Source organism: Micromesistius poutassou (genome assembly GCF_964030765.1).
Source record: "Micromesistius poutassou genome assembly, chromosome: 9".
NCBI lineage: Eukaryota > Metazoa > Chordata > Actinopteri > Gadiformes > Gadidae > Micromesistius > Micromesistius poutassou.
In genome coordinates this window covers 15,721,009-15,748,124 of record NC_140279.1, presented here as the reverse complement: position 1 = coordinate 15,748,124, position 27,116 = coordinate 15,721,009, and the positions used below count along the sequence as shown (strand labels likewise).

Here is a 27,116-nt window from a genome sequence, read left to right as displayed (position 1 = left end):
CGTATAAGTAAGTCAGCAAAGGTTTTGTGGGAACAGGCAGAAAATTAGCTATAAGACGGAGAGAGATATGTCCTGTTGGCTTTATATGACCCCATCTAATCACAGGATGTACTTATTTGTTCATTATATTATGATATTACATTATCAACACCGAAATATACTGCAAGGTTTGATCCGCAAATAGCATGTTTTAAGAAACTCTTCATAGTCCCTACTAGGCTACTAGTAACGCCACACAGGGCAGCGTGTGTGTTTTGTACCGTCTCCTCCACTGAGGAAGACGCCCGGCGTAATAACATGCAACGACAACAACAGGACGGAGGAATGTGTTGTCACCGCAAAGCAACACATCATCCCCATGGACAATCCAAGCACACAGCAGCGGCAAAGATACACAGCATGGTCTGTGCTTCTTCGGCCCTGGCTGGCTTCCTCCAGGTGCTATCACTCCAAACCAAACTGTCCTGACTTCCTCAGTGGGCTCCAGAATAGCCTGCTGTCTCTCCCGGGGACCTGGTGGGAAGGATGTGGTGGGCGACTGAGGTGGTGGGGGTGGGGGGGGGGGGGAATGTGTCTTTTCTGCTGACAGACGTCCTGTATGCCACGCTGACCGAGCCCTGATAGCAAAGAGAATGGTGCCTGCTTTTTAAAGAAGGCACAAGCTGGACAAGGCTGTACTGCCCTGAATTAAGCACTTCCTATCATTGCCTTGATAGGAAGTTTGGGATATGCTAATCCTGGGTCTAATGTTTAATTCATTGGATGGATCTGTTGGATTCAACTGTAATGCCATAAATGGTACCCCAGCTACAGAAACGGCCGTAGAAAGAGTGTGTTTGCACTGTCTGCTCCCTCTGGAATCAGTTGGCAGCAAACCAACTGGCAAGGTCATTTATAAGAAAAAAAAGTGACCAAATTCAAGCAAAGTGTTGCAAAATATCTGCCATCTCCAGACTGATCAGTAACAAGTATCTAGTTATACATCTGTCGTTACTGTCCTGTCTACAATCCTACATGGCAAGAAACAGAGGTAGACTGGCTTCCTCCACCAAGTCCTGTCATATACACAAGGTTCGATAGAAGATACTCAAAGGTTTAGGCCTCAGAATCGTCAGTAACAAAAACAGGCAGGTTTCGGTCTCTACCTCTGCAACCTGTTTTCCTACAGGCAGAAAGAATCTACTCTTGCTAAACCCAGAAGCCAACACACTAAATGGAGCCATTTGGTGATTCATCACCATACCAGCGATTTTCCCAATCAAGGATAGTCATAATAACGCCACCCCCAACATGTACCACAAAGGATCCATTAATGGACCAAACCAGTTTATCTGCTGATGTTTCAGAGCATGTACGAACACAGCTTTAAAAACACTGCTTCAATAGAAGACATAACTAATGCTTTTTCCCCACAAAGAATGCGACACGACTCTAGGGAGCGTATGTACATGGTGCATGCCCAGCTGCGTCGAGTAAAACTGGATTATTTAGGTTTATTGAGACGCGGATTTAAACAAAGTCCGTGAAGACCTTTGGTAAAACTCGAGCAATGAGAGGAATGTTAAGAATTTAAATTAGATCCAGATTATCTTTTTTCTTCCCTTAACAGCGTTGGAGCTGCCCCAATCTCCTGGCCCCCTCTCTTTATTATCTTTAATTTAAGTATTCGAGAAGAGCCATAAACCAGAGAAAATAGCTAACAGAGCCCGTAATTTAAGGTCCTCCCTGGGCCACTAAAGAACGACATCCATCTTCTCGTCGCGGCCGACAGGGATGTGCAAACAGAGGCTCGGGAGAAGGAACTAAATGGACCTCGATAGCGCTTTAAACACCTTCAGACCGTTGGGATGTTTACAATGGAGATAGAAATGCCGACAGTGTGTGAGGGGAAAGGGGAACTATCCACTGGCTTAACTCCAGAGCCATTGGAACTAGATAGGGCAAGAAATGACTTGGGTGTTTAAAGCGAAGGAACTGGTGATTCTAATTGACCAACTGAGAACACAAACGCAGTGTATTAAAGAACTTGGAGAAGCCCTTTCGTGTGCCCCTCTTCATAACACCACTAGACAACACAGACAGTGAGAGAGAGGTTATCTGCACAGTGAGACTGTGGGCGAGGTTATGCCTGGGTCTTTATCTACTCTGAACCCATAATTCAGCCGACAAACCACATAAATCAAAAGGCCACGAAGACTGTAGTCCACGCCAACGTACACTCATCCCCACCAAGCCTAACTCTATCCCTTCAGGTCATTCCACCGGGCTCCAGGACGTCAGGGATAATTCAGCAGTCAGACAAGAAGCATTCCAGACTGGCCCTGGCACCACGAGTCACCTTCAAACTCTCTGTTAACCCACTGAGAGAGTGGCGAGGGAGAGAGAGAGGCGGAGAGACAATAAACCAGAATGCGATGCAGGGGGCCAACTATCATAAACATGAGTGGTGGCAAATACACTGCTGCATTTTGGGTCAATCTGACAATCATTTGTGAAGCCTAACGGTTAATCTCAAATTGGTTAAACATTTGCAGTGCTATCAAGAAGTCACTAGCCAAACCATTAGGCTGGTTAGTATTGAAGATATGTTAACACCAATGATTTGTCTAGATAAAAAAAGGTTTGTAGACACTGAATCTGAACCTAAAGGAGGGGCAAACTTCTTACCCAGAGATGCAGGCGTTTGGATTTTCCAGCCCCCGTGGAGAGGCTCCGCCAGTCAGCAGTAGTTTGCAACACTGGCAATATTAAACTCAAATAGCAGTAGTAGTTTGCGACACTAGCAATACTAAACTAAAATAGCAGTAGTCGTTTGAAACACTGCTAATATTAAATAAAAACAGAAGTAGTGGCATGGCTTCGGCGACATAATCCAGTGGTAGGACCCTCGAATCTTACATATAAATTTAACTCGAAAGACCTTCAACTCATTTGGATCAAATGCTTCTAAACTCTACAGTATAGTGAGGCGCTGACTGAAGCTCCAAGCCTCGATAATGCCACGAGTTCCCCAGTTTCGGCAGACTATGGTTGAGTTTAGACTTCGGACCCAGTTGGGTCGATACAGAAATAGTTTCTCCATAGAAACATATGGTGTTTTTTCTACCTTGCCAAAATAACTAGCAAGGTCTCCTGTAAATCATTAAGCAGCCAGTGGGTATGTGAGGTTTCGGATCCGTTACCCTAATATGGTGTGACAGAGATCAGACATTCTCTTCCACGGCTCTGAGGCATGGAGCTACACACATCACTCCTCGACACAGCTACAGAGCCCGCATGAATGAGCAACATGGAGATGTATGCTTGGGCTTTTTAGGAATGGCACATCAATTTTACTTTTCCTACTTTTATGGCACACGTGACTTCACATTGTGCCAAATGTTATGGAGTTCCTTTAAAGGCAAACGTGGACAACACAACAGAAATCCTGCTTAAATGTATACATTTGCTGTTATGTATCAGACTAACTGGGGTCTTATTGAGGGGGTATATGTGGTTGTACATTCCTTAACATTGTTTGAAACATAATGTTGTTGGCTCTGTTGGCTCTGTTAGTCATGTCATCACCTTGCTGCCTTAAATCTGCAGCACCATTTCCCAACTCCAATAAACCAATCATGCGAGTAAGAAGTGAAGGACTGTGGTTTAGTGGTAATACCGATGGGGTTTGGCACAGAGCGACTTGTTGGACCTGACCTCTCTGGTGTTTTTTCAGTATTAAAATGTGTGATAGATGGACACTTTCCAGCCCTATGAACTCAACCCAGATCCGAATAGCTATAAAAGCTACGTTCAAATGGTTTTCGAGGAATGAAAGCCCACAGGTGGTATTTCATAAATACCTTTTTAGGTGCAGATTTCAAGCGGCACTGTTGATTAAAATATCCTACAAGCTGTATTGTACTACAAGCAGAATACAGTACTATAGACGCAGGACTCTAGAATGCAATACTATAGAAGCAGTAAACTTGAATACAGTAGTACAGAAGAAGTACACTCAAATGTCACCTCTCAGATGTATGTTGAACATCCGGCCGGGTCTAACTATAATACAACTATTTGGTACTGTTGCTCTCACATTTCAGGAAGACCTCCTCTTGACCGGGAAATCACCACAAACAGGATACTCACACTATCCAATCACATCCTCACATTTCAGTCTTATGTGGCTGTGTGCACGGGGACAGGCAATGGGAGTACTGTACACAGTGTATCTAATAGTGCACCTATTAGTAGTGCAGTAGGATTCAAGCCTAGTTTTGGATTATTTAATGTCTAATGGAGCCAAAACGCTGCCTCTGTTGTTCAGTTGCATTGTACCCAACAGATCTTTGTTTGAGGAAACAGGAACATCTGGGATCCAAGAGACATGGCCGTGACACCAAATAGTGCCACAATGATCACCCTACAGGTCCAACGTCTGGCTCTCTTCTCACCTTATACACATCGCCACCCCCAAATGATACGCAACTCATGGCCATTATGAGAGTCTTGGGGGGTTCTAAGCACACCGTGTTTGCCAGGACTGTGTACCTTGGTGATGAGCAATGGTTCCTGGTGCTCTCGTCCTCCTCGCAGAGTGAAACCCCATGGTGCTCCCCCAGAGAGAAGCACCTCCAACAGCCTCCATCCTCCGTCCTCCCTGGCTCTCTGGCTCAGCTCCCCGGGCCGCGTGTAGAGCGGGCGCCGCTCCTCCACATAATACACATCAGTTCTACAGCCTCTGGCCTCCATGCTGCTGGTGGGATTGAAACACAGAAATGTGTTGTGATTAAATGTCACAACATGCAATACTGCAAACCTGAATGGTGAATTGTATGTTTCTGTTGTCTTATTTACATACATTCCATTAAACATCAGTGTACCTTCTGAGTGTAGTTCAAATGTTAATCTTTCTACATATTTAAGTTGTCAGACAGAACACCAGGACTGTTTAACCATGAATAGGAGCATTCCATGTTAAACGAGTCAAGTCACAATTGAATGTCCAAGTAGTAACCAAGTAATAAACAGAAGATAAATAGCTGGTCTGATTTTAGAAAGGGGCCGTAAACATGTGACTGTAAATTTGCAGGGAATTTATATTTCCTTAAAAATTGAACTGACACTTTCTAGAGCCATTACAATTAACAGCATAAGGTTTAGGAGTGATGGTCAGTTTGATGGTCATCAAAATGAACATACTTCGTGGCGCTGGGGATGGAACACGATACATGGTTGTTTGTTTTACTGACCTTACATTATGAATGTATACTTTTAGAATCAACAACGGCCCTATCATTTTGACTGATCGTGAAATATGATATCTGACTTGACATCCAGATGACTGTGGTAAGGTCCTAGGATTCGCGATGTTTGTACAAAATACTTGTCACTAATTTTAGAAATGTAAAAGGCCGTTTATCCTTCAAACCGAATAGTATACCCTGTGTTAAAATATCAAATAAGGAATACCTTATCAAGCCGACAGAGCCCTATCCTCCCTGAATTCTTACATGTTCAATGTGAAAAGCGGCTTAGCTAACAGTACACACTTACGAACGAACACACGCTATTAAGCATCTAACACCTGTTGTCTAACTCAACTACTAACAGAATGCCCTAGTGTGTGAGAACATTACATGATGACGACTGTTAAAATGGAAACTACTCGGCTGTGCGTTGTCAAACATGTATAAATGACTTTTAATGGCAACGTATATTAGCTTTGGGACATTTTAGTCCAAATGTGAAACATGTATTGCCTATCACGGTAATCACTCTGGCTGGCACGGCTACTTTAGACCTGTATCGACTAACATTTGTGGGTGTTAAAGCGATAGCCTTACCTGCAGATACGAGTGGATGACCGGGTGAAGAAGCTTCCCTCGACGCGGTGGCAAGTAGCTTTCTTCTCCGTTCAGTCGTACGCATTATTCATTCTTACATACTAAGTTACGGGGGCTCGCACTTTTCGCGAAACCCGATCGCGGCGAGTTTTGCGACTCGTGTTTTTTAATAGAAAACTTTAGGCTGGGGTCCGCCTGGTACACAACAATGACAACACCAGCGAGTTTAAATTAGCAAATGGTGCTAACTAACTCCAGGGGACTACATAAGGATAGCGCAGGTAACTGGAGCGCAAGTGTGCCATCTACCGTCTCACGCTGACCCCGCTTGTTTCTTTGTTTGGTTACGGGCCGAACTGTAACTACGTTACGTTATTTACACTTTGCGTAGTTTGAGTGAAGTAGACAGACAGAAAACCGCAACTTTCCTATCTATTAAAAGTGTGCTAGCGGTAATGAAAAAAATGACTACGCGAAAGAAAGGATGAACGAGTGTTTCTATGACAACGCTGTTCTGTAAGGGTCGCCTTAAGGCCCATATGAGAGTTTCGCGGAAGTTGTTGAGACCACTGCGTAGAAGAAATAAATAAACCGACTATTTCTACTCAGACTCACTTGTTGATTGTTTGTTTATATTTGTCATACAATCTAAGTATGATAAATTAGTGGGGAACATGGCTTGGAATACGTAACAATATGTTGTTATTCCATCCTGAGTAAAGCCGGACAACCTTGGATGGTAATAAAGAAGACACCACCGAGGGAGTATCAGCATTGGCTAATGAGAACGATAATATTCCTACAACCGATGTTTTACCTCCTCATCTGCTAGAAGGGCAAACAAAAAAAGGTTTTAATAAGTAAAAACTTATTTTTGTTTTGAGTTTACTTGTAGTGTAAACCTTAAACAACTCAGACTTGTTTTCTTGTTTGACACCAGATAATAATATTTTATTGTTCTGGCATATGTCCACCGGTTATCCTTCGCCTATGAAAGTCTCGGTAGTTGAAACCGCACAGAAAATAAAATAGACTATCGAAGAAGGAAACATTGATGGAATAATTGATAAGGTTCTCACATTGCATTATAACATAATTCATATGACGCCATTGTAAACGTTGAATTCCCAAAATGGTTCATTTTGTCTCCATACCATTCTGGGCTAATTCCAAAAAGTGCAAGAAAAGTTTGTTCAAGGGAAAAAGCTAAACAGACCTCACTTCTTTACATTCCTCTTGCCTAGAATGAACATGATAGCAAATAATGTATATTCAAGCAATTTAACTCCATCGTTGGTGTTGCAGTGCCAACATGGGTTTCAATGAAGAGGAAGGCATACAAAAACAAATCTAACTCTTTCAACAGTGAGTATGGGATTTCCTTTTACAATACAGTTGCTGTATTGCTGAGTTCAAAATAATAGAATATACACGAAGGTTTTGTTTAATTTATATCTATTTTTGTTTAGTACTCTTGCTTATTAGCGAATCAGACTCTTAACCATATTGACAAAGCAATTAATTAATTAGTTAATTGAAAATGTTTTTTCATTAGGTCCTTGTGATGCATTTCAATATTGTAAATATCTCTAAATGTCTCATTCAGATTTGAATAAAACCCTTTCTTATGTTGCCTATTATTTTAAGATGTTATCAGGATTGCCAACTTTTGGCCGGAGTGAGACTCTGTATAATCTTATAATGCTTACATTAAAACAGGGTCCGCGGGTGGAATTGTTGTTTTTTTGTTGTTGCGTGACATGTTGCGTGTGCGTGAGAGCGTGAGTGTCACGCCTGATGCGTGAGTGTTGGCAACCCTGTGTTATGTATTAAATGAATTAACATTCATTTCCGTGATCTAGACTTTACAGTGGCTCAATATAAAAGGCCCAGACTGGGGTGTCTGGTGAATGTTCTAGAAGACTCGTGGTCTGGACGGTTAGGTCCTCGAGCCATGACATCGAGGGTTGGACAACTTTGAGGCCAAATCAATGAATAGTTTTCAGTTTGAATTGTAACGTAAACGTTGGTTTACATTATGACTACCGAAACCCAGCAGCCCATTCCGTGGAAAACGACCATCATTGCCAGTTCATCACTTCAGGTAAAATGTATATATATATATATATATATATATGTATATGTATGTATGTATGTATGTATGTATGTATGTATGTATGTATGTATGTATGTATGTATGTATGTATGTATGTATGTATGTATGTATGTATGTATGTATGTGTGTGTGTGTGTGTGTGTGTGTATATATATATATATATATATGCGCAACTTTCTACTGTTCGATCAGTGCAGTGGACGTTGGTCGGCTAGCTAAATGAATTCAGTGTAGCTAAATAGCTGCCTACTAGGAAGGTAATATATAACGTGACCAGTAGGCCTATGCAAAAACTAAATTAAACAAGCCAAAGAAGGATACGCCATTTACTATTCTTTACTTCATTTGAAGAACCACGATGTGATAGCGACACTGAACGGACAGCAACATCGCATCCGATTTTCGGACAGCGTCGACTGTGGCGCCTTCATTTTCCCGTTATCAGGTAACCAGGTGTCAGGACGCACGATGCCTTTACTACTGTTGTACACGTACTTTCAGTGTGGTGGGTTCACAAACACACGTTAGGATTGGAAGTACAATTCCTTTACTATTGTTTTACACGTATTTTCCAGTGTGGTTGGTTCACAAACACACGTTAGGAAGTACAATTCCTTTACTACTTACTGTTGTAGGCCTACAGGTACTTCCAGTGAAGTTGGTTCAAATGAGGATTCATTCACCACATGCCTCACTTCAGAGCAATTGTGTTTTGTCCATTCGTTTGTAGCAAATGGCAAATGTCAAAAACAATTTAAACAATCTATTAATATGGATTTTCAACAGGAACTGCATTTTTGTTGGTATGCTTGGATGAACTGCCTGAAAATGTAAATGAGACTGGACTTTTTGAAAAGATAACAAACTTTATCAAAGTCCATCGGAACAGCTTCCTACTTCTCTGTGCCCCATTTAATGGGAAGAGGGAACTGGACATCTTATCAGATATTCAACAGAGGTAAGCTATTGCACAAAACTCAAATCAAGTTATTAATCTGACATGTGCACAGGTTATGCATAAATCCTTATTAAATTATTAATTTAAATTGTAACATGGAGGCAATCATGTCTATATTTCTAGATTCTTTGGCAGCAACCTGAGAATTCTTCCTGTGCGGAATAATCATGACATCATCAAAGGAATGTTGACCATCTCTAGGGTATGGATAATCTTGTCATCTCTGTAGTATATCTATTGAAATATTGGTTGGCTGGTTTTAATCTAGTCAAGTATATAGGGCACTTTATCACAGCCGCAGTCTCAAAGGGCTTCACAGGCCTAGATAAAAAGAAATGGATACTTATGGATTGATTCTTTTGATTTTATTTAATGAAGCATTAAATCACTGTATGGAACTGCATGTGTGCAGGCCACCAGCAAGCCCTATGTGGACACCATTCGAGACCGTCTGTCTCTGGCCAGAGCCCACATCATTGAACGCAGCCCAGTGTGGAAGATGCTTAAAGATGCAAAACTGGGGGAACAAATATAACGAGAGTTCTAACGTCCAGTTCAGTCATAGGAATAAACGTCCTAAAGGAGCCTTTTTAATGTATTATATTCAATTCAATCCAGGGTTTTTCTTGCATTATCTTTATTGTAGTTCCACTGTTGAAATGACATAGATGTACTACATCGACATCATTGTAGTAGTGTAGTAGTAGTGTTAAGTGTTAATTGTAGTAGTGTAGTTTTCTTCAGAAAAGAAAATGTATTGAAATAATCAACACTTTGCCAAAATACCATTTTATAAATCAATCATCACATACAGAGAAGCCTTTGTTTTGGTCATTGCTGTGCAATGCAATGGGTTGATATGGGTGGCTCACTATTTCAGTCTTTAATTTACACTCTTGGCCTTCTCATCCTTTATCTCGTCAATGCGAAAGATAAGGCTTTCCATTAAGTCCAAGGTCACCAACGCATTCTGGATGACCTGAAAAAGAATGTTCCATGATTAAAAAGTTTACAAAAAAAAGTTTACATTTGTGACTCATCCTCATCAATAACTAAAGTAGAAAGTAGATTATATAAGAAAAACAGTTGTACCCTGAACTAGGTGATCTAATGCCTGATGCCATTCAAATCAAACATTTTGGGGACATTCACTGTACCTGGTACTGGACCTCTGGGGACATATCAGCCATCTTGTCATGCTTCACGTTCAAGCCTTTGACTAGCTGAGTCGATCTAGCTGCAGCCCGAGCCTCTGAAAGAACACATACAATAAGAAACGTTTTTAATGTACCATAGTAACACATGAAGAGTATTAAACTAACAACTATCATATTCGGAAATAACTAATTTGATATTTGGTAAATGATACATTCACTGTACAAACATTTAAGGATAAAACAAAACCTAAAATGATAAAAGATGTAAAAAGGAATATACTATATGTGTCATGGTGCAAATTCACTCACTGCTAAAAAGGGCCATCCTTTAAATTTAAAGAGGCATATAAGAAGTCTTACTTTGTTGGAAACTACAAGTTGGGTAGAAAGTTCCTACCTCTTGCTTTCAGTTTGTAATCCTCCCGCAGGGTCTTTGCTTCATTGATGTAATATGTTCTTGACATGGTGATGGCAACGCGCATCATTTTAAGGTGGTCATCTTTGATTCGGCACAGTTCCTCCCACACACCTGACTACCAGTAGGGGAAGGGGTTTAGCATTAAGTGTTTAGCATACGAGCAAACGGCTAATACAGTGAAGTGGTTAACCAGTCACTCACTTTGCTCTTCCATTCTTTGTCTCTGATGAAAAGATAACGTAGCAGATTCAGGCCCTCCATGACCCTGCATGAAGGAAGACGTTTGTGTTCATCAGTACATCATTGGCTGATGCTTAATGCACACGTTGATAACCAGTAAAAACATAATTAAAGGCAAATTATGATTTTCTGCAAATTGCCGTTTATATTTTTAAATTCACTTGAACACTTATTGTGATATTCTATATCTTCAGTTATTATAAATTATAATCAGTATTTGACAAATATATGACCCTCAAGGATCGAAGAAGTCCATGCCTAGATACTACTAGAATGCATATCTAATAGTAACATCGAAGTAAGAGAACCATTAGTTAAAGTTTGCATTCATTTCCTTTGTTATGGCTGGAATAGTACTATTTGTACCCACCTGTCCATGTTCTGCAGCAGGTACGTCTCAGCACCCTGTGGTAAACTCAGCGCTTGCTCCAGTAGGTAAATAAACTCCACTCCCAAGAACCATTCGTTCTCATTCCCCGGCTAAGAGGGAAAGGATCAGGTCACACACATACATATCTTCCAAGCTGCAATCTACTGAAGGTGCTATGTTTGTTATGAATTAGCCTTTGCTGTGAATATGATCAGGTGGAGAATATCCAATTTGTTTTAAAGTGGTAATCTCAAAGATCTCCAAAGATTTATTTTAAATAAAGTATCTATCACTATCGCCTAATGAAACTAAACAAAAGTGTAAAATTAAATGTGGGCACACAGATTTATTTTCTCTTACCTTCATTGAAAATTCCACCTGATTTTTTATGTTTTTGATGATGTAACCCTCTATTCCTGGATGCCGGCTGGTTTTCAGCATACACCTGTACAAAAAAACAGTACATTAAGCATCAGAGCATATACATTGATCAACACATAATAGTACAGTTATTTATAACAATTTAAATGTCACCTGAAAAATCTGTGTTTTGCCTGTGAATTCAACTTGTTGATGAAGTACTGAAGCACCAGCAGGCCCCGCTCTCTCTGAGAGAACAGCAATATTATATTCACTCATCTTCCCAGAGGACAATCAAATATTCATGATTTCTCTTCTTTCTCATACTCACCAATGGTTGCGATGGACAGTCAATGAGAATTTGTCGCAAGTTCTGTAAAAACAGAGTGACAGAACCACACACAATGTATTCAAGACTTCATTTTGTTATTTCATTGACATTAAATAAACAAATGTTTTTGCTATCCTAGATAACAAAAAACACATTTTTTCGTTGCCCAGGGCCAAACGGCTATTCAGCACACATGGACTCACCAAGGCAATCTCTTTATTACTATGATGACTATTAAAATAGTATGATTTTACCACAGTACTTTCTCCCTGGTATTTAGTACCTGCTGAACACTGTAGAACGTCTTCAGTTCAAGTAGATCCACTGTAAGACTACTGTCTTCTACACTGTCCAAGCTTCTGGCATATAATTCCTGGAGGAAAAAAGGGATCGCACATAAATGACCTAGTTTAAATTTAATCCATGTTATAATGCTTTTATTCCTGTTTACACTGAGTGTAAAATACAAGTACTCAGGAGAAGATTAGGAATATGATCAAGGATACTCCCTATAGGCTTAGATTGGCTACAGAATAGAAGTATATATCTTGGTGTTCTTACCAGTCCTTTAAGTACGTATGATTCGTCTTTTCTGTCAAACAAATAGACACAAATAATTATTTTAAGACATCCTTCATTTGACTATTTACACTATTTAGATCGAATTGCACAGATACTTGCCTACTGAGCAGGAGATTAATGTATTCCATGTTGCACTGAAGTATAAACGTAGGGCTAAACATAAGAACATAAATCAATGAATGGATTGTAATTAAGTTTGACAGTAATCCGATTAATATGCAAGGGATGGATTATCACGCTGATCTGAATATGTTGTCTCCTAGCATGTCGGATAACGATTAGTTTGTATTCTTCACCTGAACACGGCAGGGAAGTAGTCTATGCCGATTTGCTGGACAAAGAGCAGATAGGCAAAGGATGCCCTACACTCATCAGTCTCCTGAGCCTCCTGCACCACGATGCTTCTCTTCTTGGATACGTACAGCAGGAGGTCAGCCAAAGGCTTTTGAAGAGATGCCAATATGACCTGGGAACAGGGATACATTGGGCCATTATCCTGGTGCTTGATGTAAAAAAAAAAGAAGCTTCGCCTGTTTCTGAAAGTGCTTCTATTGCATCTCGTGAACCTTCCTTATTGAACCCACCAGGTCAGAGCTGAGAATGGTTGACATTGCAATTTAAACACATCTATGTACACCCTATTTCCATCCCCACATTTACATGTACTATCTTTATTGCTGTCAACTTTGACTGAAGTAAAGCCTTCTCTTATATGCTATTCTATTGATGTGAATGAAATGTGCAAACCATTATCTCTACTGCAAAGAACCACAGAGTTGACTTTCTGCTGGGGTCTAGTTGAGCCTGGAATAGTGGCTCTCTCAGGCACCTCATGCAGCTGGAGGAAAAAGAGAGTATAGGACAATCAGTGCATTGCTAGTTGGTTTGTTTTTCACATAACTGTGTGGGTCAAATTATTATAACGAGAATTTTTTCTGCTTTTTTAAATGAAGATCTCAAAGCTACTATGATTGAGACTCACAATTTAAGAAGCACATCATTCAGCTCTTGGTCTCCAAGACATTGTGAGCTTTTCTTGTCATCCTTTCCCTTCACTTCCTCCACGAAGGGCTTGACAAAGTCTGCCAGGGCGCGACAGCTGCGACACAGGCCGAACTGGTCAGACTCTTCCAGCTGCTTAGTGTAAGGCACCGGCAGGCGGGAGAGCTGCTTCTGAATGGAAGACAGAGCCAAGTCCAGAGAGGCAGCTCGTCGCACGCCCATACGAAGCAGCACTTTGGAGGAGACGCAGAGGAGGGGAATCACTGTTATGGGAAGGGGTTGGTACATTGCTGGCCGAGACAGGCTTGCATGGAATATGCAATCTGGATGGTTGATAGATCATTTAGAAAAAGATTAAAAATATATATAATATATAAATATTTAATTGAAAATAATAGCTTATCCTTTTACATATACAGGTGTATATGAGTGCTAAAATATTGTGTATTATGTTTAGAAATGTTTTCATAATCTCTGTATGAGGGTAGTTATCAAGGTGATGTAATATTTAAGGGGTCATGGCATAAAGATGATAAGGAAGGAACCCTAGTTCGGTTTAATATTATCTCCCAGCAGGGGGCGGCAAATACTTTGCCTATATCTCTTTGACTGGGATTTCAAGTATGGATACATTTCTATGGTATATGTGCGCAATTGAGGGGGAGGGAGAGGGGGGACATGTCCCCTCCAAATTTCTAAATGATACATTTAGAAATAAATCATTTACAGATACAAAATAAGACGATTGCTCTTGGTTTACCAAGCGTGTGAGTAAAATACATTTTCAAAAGTAAGATAATGAATCGTCATCATAATAATAACAATGATAAGAAAGATTTAAAAATATATGAATAGAAAATAAAAGCAATATTTACGGAGGTTGAATCTGTTGCCAAATGCACAGCTTTGGCTTTGGTGTGATAGTGCAGGTTATAGCAAAAACACCTTGGTCCCCCCAAATCATCATACCAAATTCGCACCCTTGCTGGGGAGTTCCCATGCCACGTCAGATATAGGTATTAGGTCAGAATAGGCACATATAATTCAGGGTGAGGGTGAGGATCTAGGCAAAAGGCATAGATCAAAAATAATTGAGTTACTGACTGCTGACTAGATCTGTGTTGACTACAGATTTGCAAGCTAGTGATCTTGTCTTTTGAACGCTCCCATTACCTCTTTGAAGATGGGGAGCCAATGCTATGATGGTATTTGAAATAACACTGGCATCAGGATCGTCGATCAATTTCAGCAGACCACACAGGAGCTCATTTGGCCTGCACGTCTAGCCGCAAGAAGAAGAGATAATGAGGCCCGTTTGTCAATCTAAATGTAGGTATACTGTCCACAGAGAGTTCATGGTTGGTTACCTACCATGGTGAGGTGAGTCATCGCCAACTCACATTGGACCAGAGTCTTCTCCTTTTTAGTCATTTCATTTGCAAGAGGTGCCAGGAGACCACAGCCCATAGATTGGACAATTTCCTGATTAAAAGAGACCACATTCACTTTCACTTTTACCTTTATTTGTCATGCATCATTCTTACGCAATATTCCATATGGCCTCAATCCTCAAACAATTTCTTGTTTCTTTCTTGTTCATATTTTCTAGATTTCACCCATTTGTCACCCTATTTGAGCCCTTGACCCTGCCTCCAGACTTCTGGTTCTTTTGGGGTCCTTGTTATGCCCCTGTTAATATGAATATCCGTTTTTAATGCTTTAGGAATAGAAAACAAATTGAAGCACAGAACACTGTTTGAGATAAAATACAAATATGGTGGTTGAGAAGGGGAGACAACAACAGAGTCAGAGGAGAGCCATATTGGAAAAGATTATCAGTGATGCGGTAAACCTTGAATGCAAAGCTGCCCGTTTGCTTCCCACACTTTCAGGTTAGAAGGCCATTACACATGATGTCCGCTCCAATGGAGGCAGAGCACTACTGTTTAAGGGAATATGAAGGCAGGATCTGCTGTATTCCCTTGCTTGTCTGGCTGAGGAGGTCACTGTCTATATTTCCCCCATTGAGGTCTCCTTTGGGAGTGATAACAGATTCACACTGCCCAAGTCCTCCGATTGACATCTCTAGCTATTCAGGTGTGAGCTGTCCTTCAGGTGTGAGCTGTCCTTGTGAATTTCTGAGCATTGTGAATTCAGTTTAGTGGATGGAACTCTATAATGTCCTGGTGGTTATTCAACATGATGTGTGGCTCTACCCCGGACCTTGCCATGACTTTAACCAACACAAAATCTGTAACTAAATATCACTGCTGTAAACTATTTTGAAGATAATTCCTAAAACCAACCATCTTCAATCTATTGATTTAACTTGATTTCAATTTATAATGCATAACCACGTGTTCAGAGTGTATGATTTACCTGGTTTCTCACATCCTGAAGAAATGTTAGGAGTTGTGCAGCATCACCTTGAGCAAGGCAGCTGTATCCGAGGTCCAGGAAGAGCTTGATGTCTTCTGGCTTCCAACCTTCATCTGGTGTATCTCTCTGAAACAAGACGGGTTACAAAACATTTGTAAAATTGAAGATAACATAATTGTTTTGATTTAATAGTTTAACGTATAATATTGAACCATTGTGTTGAGGCCCATATTTAGATTGGATTACTAGATTATAGTGATCTGCTGTATTATATTGCTTCTTTCCACAGTCCAAAGATTAGATACTGGATACTGTCTATCCTTGTGCTTTATGTTTCCTCACTGGCTGTATATATCTCACACACCACTGCACTTTTATGCTAGAGCTGTGGAGTGGCATGCCCACTGATAGTGTTTCATTATAAAACTACCTTAGACTGGCTCCTCCTTACCTGGGTATTTACTGAAAATAACTTAAGGCCTTACAGCCTTCTTTCTCAAGAAATAACTATCAATATCAATTCCTTGTTTTAAGTGTGCTGCTAAAAACATTGATTTCTCTGCAGGAGGCCTTGAAACTGAAGGATTTTATTTCTCAAACCTATTGATGAATGGATGAATGGATTTTTAGTTTTATGCCTATACTAGAGGTTGCTGTATGAGGACCTATAGTTCTTTTTTTTGTTGACTCTCTGTTACCATGCCGTAATCGTATGTATGTAACCCTGTTTGTAGGTCAATTTGACCAAGTCAATCTGAATCTCAATGAGTCTCACTGGTTAAATAAAGGTTAAAACATATGTATACATTTGATTAATACTCACATTTCATTGTCTATTGTATTAGCTTTTGTGGAATATAGTTTTAAATGGAACGTGTTAATTTGTTGAGTTGCAGATTTTTTCCATACCCTGACAAGAGCTTAGATTCCTAAGCTCTTTGAGACTGTAACTGTGACTACTTGCTATACACATATCAATTTGACTGGAAGTTATGTCTGTCTGTGGCGACAGGCAGTAAACAACATGTGGTATATAGGCTAGCTATTATAGGGTTAAAACCGTATCACCGCCTGGGCCCAGTGCCTTACATGCTCCATAGCGGTTGTCAGTGAGATTGTCCTAGCTGACAGCCCACACAAAAGCCCTTGTCTGGTTGACGACTCACCCATTTCTGGATGACATCACTGATCTGATCCACGGACATCGTTGGTGTCTCCATGGTGGGGCCACTGGCAATGATTTCTCTTGATTGTTGGGGTTTAAGGTTACCTTGTCCAAAGAGGAAGGTGACATGCACCAGACAAACCAGTGGCAGTCCTACTATCTGGCTGAATACAACGCTCTGCTTAAGACAACAGAGAGCTGGTCTGTCGCATCCCCAACGTAAACCTCTTAACTCTCTTTGTGCTTGAGACGTAATAGGATTAAAGGCAACGACCACAGTGTGGTCACTGAAGAACAGTCTTGAAGGACCTAGAATGCTAGTCTACCCTGTAATGAAGAAGCACTCGGGAACAAATCTGTTACATGTCTTGGTTTGGCCTAATGAAGCACATACTCATGGGGTTCTGGAGATCTGTTTAATGGACAATAACAGTAGTATTGAGAATGACAATAACAGCATATACCTTTTGCCTAAAAAAAATACTTTCATTTTAGGGGAAAAGGTGGCAGTTATTATGATGTGAAGAATCAAACGGTAAATAAATCTGAATGACTGTCAAAGAATTCATCACAAGCCTAATGTAATTAATTTGAACGTATATTATGAAGGCATACGTATGGATAAAGGGAGCCTATCCCTGATTGTTTAGTGGAAATTACCTCTCTATATGATCACAAAGACTTCAAAGGAGACCGCGTCCCCTCTGTCCTCTGTGTTTGTGTATTATAACAATAGAGTGACAATCACAGACATCCTTCTCCATCTAACTGGCTTCAGAAAGAGGTGGCTCAAGCCCTGATTTGAGATAAATGGAGACAGGAGCCTGTTTGAAGGGCAGGATTTAGCCAACATCTGCTGCTTGGGTTTACTCTACTTATTGCAGTGCGTTGAAAGCATTGCACAAAAGAGGCACTATAGTGTAAATAGAGTGACCACACCAGCATGCAGCTCTGTGTTTGTCCCTGGTTCTGGCCTGTTTAATGGGCTGCTGGTGAGGTCTGTGTTGTCGCCCCTGGCTTTAGGAATATGGGAGTAAATAACATGTGACCACAGCCGTCCCGATGTAGACATAATCACTGCCATAGGAAAAATGGCTGATCACCTGTCAAGAATAGAGCAGCATCTAGCTATGAACAAATCTACACACTCTCTAGGACTTAAGTAATTGAGAGACCCAATAGAGTTATTAAGACGCCAAAGTCTCGACATATCAAATATTACACACTGTCTGTGGTTTCACATTAGAGATTAGGCTTAGCTTATACTTCGTCTGGAGCCATCTGTCACCTTACCTTCATTATCATTTCCATTAGTTAATATAGTGGTTGATGTTTGACAGGTGTAATTGTCAGCCAGTATAGTGTTTACTGCTACTTTGTGTGCTAGCCACTTGGCTATCTTAAAGCATGTGGGGAGCCTTCTGCTATCACATATCCATTTATAATTCATCTACTCAATGACAGGAAAACAATAAGTGTAACTGGATTCCTTCTCTGGCTCCTCATTATTTTGTTTATATGTTGTATTTCTTTTTGTATTTGTTGTTGCAATTGTCCATTTTTCCATGATGAGGCTTAGGTTGTTGGTGTTAATTCTGTTGTATCAAAGTTATGACATATTCAATTGGAGAGATTCAGATTTAGAAAATGTACCATCTTTTCATGATATTTCATTAGCATAAAATGTCATAGATAAGCAAAAATATTTTTTACTATTTTTTTTACTATATTAAGTAGTGCTATTCAAGCTTATTCTTTCCATTTACCATAAAAAACAACAACATTTAATGTATACTAGCCTCTCACTCACAACCTGCAACCTGCTTTTACATGTTCTGTTGAATTCATATCAGCTGAACGGGCAAGGTCCTGTGCGGGGGCACCTTTAAGGATAATGTAGTATTTATGTAGTGGACTGGTATACTAACAGATTGTTGTCCTGTGAGAACAGGCTAAAGGCTTCCCCTTTCCTCTCCTGTATTTCCTTGGTGACCTCTTAGAGAGCATACGGCTTCCAGAGTACTATTTACCCCGCCGGGCCCCTAGGGGCCCTACAGACCACTGCTGCTGCCTCTCCTGTCTGCCAAATACCTCCCCAGGCATACGTGGCCTTGTCAAGGAAAACTGCTCTGGTAAGGGCCGCTCCCTGGGGCCCCATATCAAGTGAGGTTTTCAGAGTTTGGTCTGATGCACTTGATTTTTAAAAGATAAGAGAGCTCTTGGTTTATACCATCCAGATTTGAGTTTGTGATTGCTTGTTGGTTCTCGCAAACGTATTTTCCATGTGTTTTTACCCTTTCATGAATTCACAGGCTGCTTTTAAGTCCAAGACCAAGTCTATTATTTTGAAATAATACTGAAGTTACTGGGTGTGGACAGTACAATTGTTACAAGAGCAAAAAGGTAAGACTTCCCGATAATTATGTTTCATCACAATAAAATACACATTTAGAGCTATAGGTCTTTAAATATTAAACGTGGAATATTCAGCGGACAAATTAACAGAATGTCCTAAAATAATAGGTCTGACATGACCCGCATTGAGGAGAGAGACACTGGCAAACTGGGAGCTAATGGAGGGCTAGGTCACACAGGGGAAAATGTTGACCGTGGCCCCTTTTTGTAGAGGCTTACAACCCTGTAGCACACGAGGGGTAGTTAGTGGGGGGGGGGAATTGTGTTCAGGGAACACTGTGTGTGTGTTGTCTTTCAGCATGCTGTGATGCTGTTTATCCACCAGTGTTGTATGAGTCGGAAGCTCTCGGGCCAGAGAGGAACATGTCAAGACACCTCACATCTCCTCCAGAGAACAACATAAGTCTTGTGGACCACCCCAGATAATCCATAGCTTCCCCGGACCCTTCCGTCTTCACCGGCCTGCTCGGCCATTTGTACATCGGCATTTTGATGACAATTACCAGTGTCGGGTTGTCCACCAATCAATAGGGCTACACAGCGAGCAGTTGCCTCGAACAGACGCAGACTCGAAGCTGCTGGAGCTGAAGGCCTGGGACTGACACCCTGTCTGACTGGGATCAATAAGTGGCGTGCAATGTGGCGCGCAACACTCGCAGGCCAGCGCCTTTCTGAGATCGCACACGAGGCTTGGTTTCCCCCGGCAATGGAGCAAAACTGCCCGGCAACTCCCCGAGGTGGGCGAGCAGGAGATGTTACATGTGAGCTGGCTGTCAAAGCGATTTTGTCACGCCGCTCCCCCGCCGCTGTTTAGAGATGCTGACACACCGTGTTTGGGGTACCAATGTCTTGCTGGAAGTGATGGAGGCTTTTAGCCTTCTTCTTTTTTTAACTCCCTTCATCCTGTCTTGGTGTTCGGTCAAGTGTTAAAATGCTTATTTTACTTGCCACAAGATGCACTTCCTTCCCGCTCACGACTCTCTCCCAGATCAATTGTGCCTCCGACCTCAATTGTGTTGAACTTTTACTCACATTCTGGTATTTGGCAGGCTGACTGCAGCCCAATGTCTATTCCTCCATTACTTATTTTATTTTGTTTACTTCCCTTTTTTATTATATTATATATTATATCAGTGCATTATAGGCCACAATTCATGTTATTTACTTAGCAACAGCTGATCCACACTCCCTTCATAGAAACCAATTATAAAGGGATGTGGATATTGCATGATATTGCAGATATATACAAAGCTTTGAGATTCAAGATAGATACGGTGGCTAAGGATAGTGGATCAGATTCTCCTTGTGGTCATTAAAGTTTCAGAGTCTGCCAGAGGGGGAATGAGGCAGTCACAGCATCGCCCGGATACATTTCCTTTCACTCAGGATCAATCCTTCACTCACAAAGAGCTCAGGTGCAGATAAGGCCGGGTTCACCTGTGCCACATTGGTTAGGTAACCCTCAGCTGTACTAGCATGGTATAGTTTGGTTACCTGTACCATAATAGTTAGGTAACCCTCACTTGTGCCAGAATGGTTAGGTAAGACCCGATTTTACCAAGTATCGATACAGAGGACTTTATTGATCCCAGAGGGATGTTATTGACCTTACCACAATGGTTAGGTAACTTTTACCTGTAACACAATGCTTAGGTTTTGCAACTCTCACCTGTACCACATTACTCAGGTTTGGTAACTCTGACCTGTAACAGATTACTTAGGTTTGGTAACTCTCACCTGTACCTATATGGTTGGATAAGCATCAGCTCTACTTGAAGACAATCAAATCAATTGAATCTCTGCCCTATGTTAAAGCTGCCATGACTCAAGTACATGTCTGCCCAGTCTATCTCTGCCTTGTCTTAAGGTCCCCACAACTCCAGTGTGTCTCCGCCGCCATCTCTCTGCCCTGTGTTAAAGTCCCCACGACTCCAGCATATCGCTGCCCAGCATCCCAACGTTTCCTTGATCCTGCTGCAGCCTGACGCATGACCACACGACCTCTGAAAGGGCATTAGCACAGGCTTCAGCAAACTCAACATCTGTGCCTCCTGGCTCCGCCACCGCACAAATCATTCATTAAATCAGAACACAAAAAGTAACTTTACTTGAATGCCTCACCATTAATATTTGATCATGGCTGAGAATAAATCTTTGTCGTTTTGTACGTGTTCTCCTGTGCCCGGCTTTGCCTTGTAGCTTTTCTGCGTCCTGCACTCTCTCTCTCTCTCTCTCTCTCTCTCTCTCTCTCTCTCTCTCTCTCTCTCTCTCTCTCTCTCTCTCTCTCTCTCTCTCTCTCTCTCTCTTTTTGTGCTGTTGGGGTGTATAGACGCACGCTTGGCTTGGTCATTTGTGAAATGGATCTTATGAATTTTTTAGATAGATTTATAGCTGCAATCAGTCCTGGTAAGGAGGATGACTTTCACAAAGCAATATCTTGCCTTGCCATGTTTGCTCTTGAATGCTAAGCAGGTTTATGTAGACAAGGGGAAGAGGTGTTACGTCCATTATGACAACATGCATAACATGCAAATGCTTGCTTAGGGAATTACACGTGTTTTCCAATGTGTCAGCTTTCAAGAAAGTGGTATCGAAATGAAATTGCTTCAGTGGTTTTGTCGTTTCGAGACAAAACCATTGAAGTATTAAAGTGTGTTAAATCTTATATTTTTTGTAAATAAATGCATCATCATTTCAATGTTTATTGTTACAGTAAGATAATGATTCAACACACAGTCGAGTAACGGTATAACTGTATTTAGATTTTTTTAAAGCATGTATTTCACTGTATTTGTTTGTTAGGTAAACAATGAATCGTTCATGCGGCAAACTGCTTCCTTTACCTTCTTCTAACAATCACATGGCTGTCAAACCCGCTTTAAAAGTGTGTAGCGCGATCCTGCTCGTCCCTTACATACCTCAACAGAACTACTTTGTTATCAACCCTTTTAACCCAAGTGTATCCTTTTAATGTCACTCAGTATTCATGTTTTATAAGGCAGAGATGACGCTCAAACTATTCTAACAAAACACATACTGGCTGAAGCAATGTTATATTCGGTAAGTATATCAAACAAAACGTAAAAACACTATTACGTTTTTATTGATACACCTACAGAATAGAATATTGCTTCATCCAGTATGTGTTTTGTTTACAAACAAACAAACAAACAAACAAACATGCCCTGATGCGGTGTGGCGAGCAGAGGAATCTAGCTCTGTACAGCAGACCGGCGTCTTTGTTCCAGTGGGTGAAAGCTCACATCTAAACGGTGAAGTGATATGTAATGCTTAATGAACCGTGTAAATATGTCTTTAAATGAGCCGACACTAGCGTCCCCACCCCCTTTGCTTTTATCGGCTGTGTGCTGCTTGGCCCCTATCGGCCTCATGCTGTTCAGGGCCCCAGACCTTCCGAGCACAACCAGCCTAATGGAAAGCTTTCAGGGATGGACAGAGCTAAAATGTCCGCTCTCATTTGTCCTTCTGTGTGTGTGCGTGCGTGTGAGTGTTTGTGGGTGTAGGTGTGTGGTCACGTTTATGGGCTTAGACAGGCTTTGGTATAAATATATAAATAAACCGATCCCCTCAGGGGTATCTACAAACACGCACACACACACACACACACACACACACACACACACACACACACACACACACATACACGCACAGATAAACACCTTGGTCGCTGGACTGGCTCCCCGGGGTGTCAGTCTGTGATGGTAGCCAGGGGACATGCCATCATAACCAGGACTGGGGAAGAGCCAGAGGGCCCTCAGCAGAGGCAACTCCACCTCACTGCCTTGTAATACAACTATAGATCTCATGTTATGTTATCCTGAGCAAAACTAATACTAATAGAATACTCCATAATTGTGTTGCTTGAGAACAATAATCCTTCATTTGGATTTGGTCAATTAGCATAACAGTACCACTACATGTTCCAAAAATGTTAATCAAGGCTGAGATTTAGAGTGAGCTTGGATGGTTAAGGTCATCTTAGAGAAGCAATGCTCAATTAGGAATAATCTGTTTTATATTTGTTTGGAAGCCTGCACACATCGGTGGTACTTGTTGTGCCACAACTGTGTGTGCGGCACAACCGTTTTACGGTGGGTCTAAAAGTCTGCAGGCACTGCCAGCCAAGTGAGGAGCCCGGCTATAGCACGAGAGGGTGACAGGGCACTCGCAGCCTGTCACCTGCTTTGCCGGCGTCTCCTGTTTATTATTTTTCGCCCATTCTCCTTTCTTCTCCACCAGCGTCATTAATAATTTGTGGCGGTGCCTTGCTGCCCGATGACAGCTGTGCGGTTAGCGTGGAGTCTATTTTTCAGATCAGGTGAATAATGAATAAGGGCTTGCAACAAAAGAACCCTGTCCTACACGAGCTACTGCTGCTGTCCCGTGCGCGCGGTGGCCAGCTATCTTACCTGGCCACCGGGGGGGAAAGGACAGGCGTGGAGCAAACTTCTCCCTCCATCTCTCTTGTTTCTCTCTCACTCTAGCTCTCATTCATCTTGATATTTCCTAAATGAAGCATACACAACTCCACACTGAAAAAGGGGTTGAATAATTGCATAATTGCCTGTTTGTTGATAACAGACACACTTGGAAACGTCACCTGTAGTACTCATCCACCCGTCACCTTCTCCCACCTCAGTCGTCATCACGGCAGATTTAAATCAGCTTTGCTATGGAAATCTGTGAGAGTCCTCGGCCCAACCTGCCAGACCTGTGTGAGATCTGCTGAACAGGACTGAGAGCAACCGCTGCACTATTATGACCGTACACACTACGCTCTCCAAGACAATAATCCACCACCGTCCTCTCCTTATCCTGCCCATCTTTTTCTCACCAGACGCCCTGGAGTCCTGGAGCCCTGGGCATGGAGATGATATGTGTTTACAGTGGCATTCATTCATTATTGGCAGGATGGGAATAAGACCTGTAAGCAAGGCATGGATGAGATTTATCAGGTTTTATAGTTTTGTGGCTTTGGCTGTTGGTTGCATTTGCAAAAAGAAAAAATAGAAATGTTGGCCTTTGGTCTTGTAACAAAGCAATACTGTGAACATTGGTAATGCCATTATACGTCTATTTAAAAAAAAATAAAGGGTCACAATCCTGTGTCTTGTGAGAACAATAATATGAAAGTAAATACATCTCAATAGAATAGACATTTAGTAGCCTACAGATCGGGTCTTTGCTAAAGTTCTTGAAGATGCAAAGAACTTCATTTAAGTCTGCCTCTAAAATTTGTGCTTCATAATTCATGTTATTTCTGATTAATAATAAACTATCCAAAACCACTAAACCTGGAAGTCGAATTTAATTGCACAACTATGCCAGATATGTCAGGAAAACTTAATTCACTCACAGGCTGCGGCTAAACGCGTGTCTGGAAAAAGGCGTTTCTCTCATCGGGGTGAAGCAGTGGCCTAGGCTTGGATTTGAGATTGAGACTGCAATGCTCTGATTACTCACCCACTCGAATCGATTGAGCCAGTTTCTATTCATATTTCATATGCCTTTGGGCAGTGGAGTAATGCTTCACAACTCCACGGCCACACTCAAATCTGGCAGGGCCTAATGGCTCATGTGAACATTGGGCTGCAAGGCGCACCGCCGAGATTTATCTTGAAAGCTTATTTTAGGGAATCATAGCATATGCTATGGGCTTTGTGATAGTGTAGAGTAGCCTAAACTAATATCCAAGTAGGCTACTTCAGTTATATTCATATGGCTATTTAATTGTGTGCTACCATTGTAGGAGTAGCCTGATTTAGTTGCATTAACAAAGCAAAACGTAGTCTCGAAATACCGAGCAAATAGCCTGAAGGCGAGAATCTAGAGTAAACACATTTGAAGCGTCATGGGTTTGAGGTTTTCAAATGGAAAACACGCAACGCACAATAAAGGACGGACCGTCTTTATTCAGGGGATCAAGCAAGACCAGGGCGGGAGACTTTCATTTTTTAAATAGTTGCATCAGGTTATCATTAGTTTAGTCGTTTAGTTAACAGCGCAGACAATAGAAATATGGAGAAAGATTTTTGTTTGTATTGCTCGGAAAAAAGCTAATCTTATTTCTTATTGCAGTGCTGCGGGTTCATAGCTTCAGCTTTTATCTCTCAGTTAAATTAAGAGGCCTTTCTGTTTCCCTTTGTCTTTCCGTCTTGGGGTTTAAAATATTAATTATTTTCGCAGGCTTGGATGTTGTAAGATTGTTTGGGGGGAACTGATGCATAAAAATCCTCGTGAGTCACTGATTTCAATCAATGTCGAGAATAGCAAACTTCAATCTCAATCATTTTATAAATAAGATAAATCAAATTGAATTTGGTGCGGGGGTTGCGAACAGCCAACTCTGTGATACATTTAAACTCATTGTCGTCAACACGAAATGATGATTGCCATTAGGCTACTGTATTTTCTGTTAACACAGCTTCGAGCCCGCAGGTGCAGGTGACATTTTACCGGTTGCTTTTCCGGGATTTATCTCCCGCAGTGACGTAACCATCCACCATAAAGGCAGTGGACAAGTTGATCCACCAATATAATGGTCTAGATGCGCTTCTTCGGAGCCGCTACTCGACGTATAGCCCACGTGATGTGGTCCTACCAGTTGATTTAATTGTAGGCCTATTTTTTTCCGTTTTTTTTCTTTGCGTGTTAGATAAAACGAGAGATTTGATTTAAATTAGGATAGGCCACTTTTAATTGATTTTAGCACGGTGCTTCTCCTCTTTAAAGTAGCAAAAGCAAGATAGTGACCGCACACAAACTCACACACGAACACCCTTATGTCGTCAAAGAAATTGTTAATTTTTCAGTTTTGCCATAGGCCTACTGTAATAATAGGATTGTATCTTTATGTCAAAAATGTTCCTTCCTATAATACGTTAAATTAGACTGGCCCGTAACCCATTTATGCTTAGCCTAGGCTACACCATGCTCATTTTATGAGGGACTTGAATCCAAAAATTCATATTGTTATTCATAAAACCCAATCCGATGTAAAAGCCCACGTTGATATTTGTGTTGTTGTTTTATTTCTGACCGACCGCAAATAAAAATAATAATAATAATCTGATTTCAAATAGATTTAAGAACTAATCTGGCACTGGGTCGCGGCGGTCGCCATTGTCGTTATGTTAAATAACAGAAAACGAGTCTTTCTTTTCGGCTGAAGAACCTTGTCTGATTAATTATAGACGGACGTCCGACCGCACTCTTCCTCGCCCAGAGACGAGACCTTTCTGGAGACTTCACTCTGTGGTCTCCCGGCGTTTTGCACACAAATAGCCAACGGCGAATGCGACTCCTGGCTATTACACATGACTTTGCACTTTGACACTTCACTCAAGATGCAATGTCCGGACACTGATCCCAAACCGTGTTGCTGTCTATCAGTTATTGATACAAAATGTCGTAGGAAAGCCCTTTAAAAACAAAAAAGACTTTTCTAAATAAACTAAACGAAATAGACTTTTCTCAATAAAATCAAACGAGTTCTAGATAATTGTATTACATAGGCCTATTGGTTATTTGTTTTAGGTGAAACGCACGGACTGTGAGCTCGGATAGGGCTCTTCGGTTAGGCCTACTGTTAAAATAACAAGCTTATTTTCTAAAGGACAATAATCGTGTTACATTAATTCTTTTTGTCTGCCCATTTTTAAATAGAAAACGTATAATTTGTTTTATTGTAATATTTAATTGAATTCAAAACCAGCTAGGCATCTAGGATGCTGTAGGCTATATTGCAGTATACCACGTCAATAGCAGGATATGG

General features: G+C 41.2%; 3 protein-coding genes across 4 annotated transcripts in view; 1 reads left to right on the top strand and 2 right to left on the bottom strand.

Moving 5' to 3' along the window:
* Positions 1-5,965, bottom strand: part of shroom2a (shroom family member 2a) — a 31,995-nt gene extending 26,030 nt beyond the window's left edge. The window contains exons 1-2 of one of the 2 annotated variants that reach the window (XM_084473078.1): positions 5,829-5,965; positions 4,534-4,738 (exon numbers count right to left, since the gene is read on the bottom strand). In XM_084473078.1, the coding sequence (XP_084329204.1) occupies positions 4,534-4,734 (201 nt within the window). In that variant the 5' untranslated portion in view covers positions 4,735-4,738; positions 5,829-5,965. Of the gene's footprint in view, positions 1-2,667; positions 2,981-4,533; positions 4,739-5,828 lie in introns of those variants that run through there. The other variant, XM_084473079.1, reaches the window with a different exon arrangement.
* A 1,901-nt stretch (positions 5,966-7,866) lies between these two features.
* Positions 7,867-9,437, top strand: cUnh1orf146 (chromosome Un C1orf146 homolog; the record flags this gene model as incomplete). Its single annotated transcript, XM_084472935.1, has 5 exons — positions 7,867-7,932; positions 8,296-8,389; positions 8,731-8,902; positions 9,026-9,104; positions 9,315-9,437. 5 exons carry the CDS (start codon positions 7,867-7,869, stop codon positions 9,435-9,437), a joined length of 534 nt encoding a protein of 177 aa, XP_084329061.1.
* Positions 9,438-9,785: 348 nt separating this feature from the next.
* On the bottom strand, positions 9,786-16,946 carry LOC311353106 (glomulin-like; the record flags this gene model as incomplete). The annotated part of the gene is made up of 14 exons (XM_084472934.1): positions 9,786-9,881; positions 10,060-10,154; positions 10,457-10,592; positions 10,679-10,742; positions 11,088-11,197; positions 11,448-11,532; positions 11,622-11,695; positions 12,062-12,151; positions 12,340-12,370; positions 12,460-12,513; positions 12,657-12,826; positions 13,357-13,595; positions 15,789-15,867; positions 16,908-16,946. The coding sequence occupies 14 exons, from the start codon at positions 16,944-16,946 to the stop codon at positions 9,786-9,788; spliced, it is 1,362 nt and encodes a 453-aa protein (XP_084329060.1).
* Between the last annotated feature and the right edge of the window lie 10,170 nt (positions 16,947-27,116).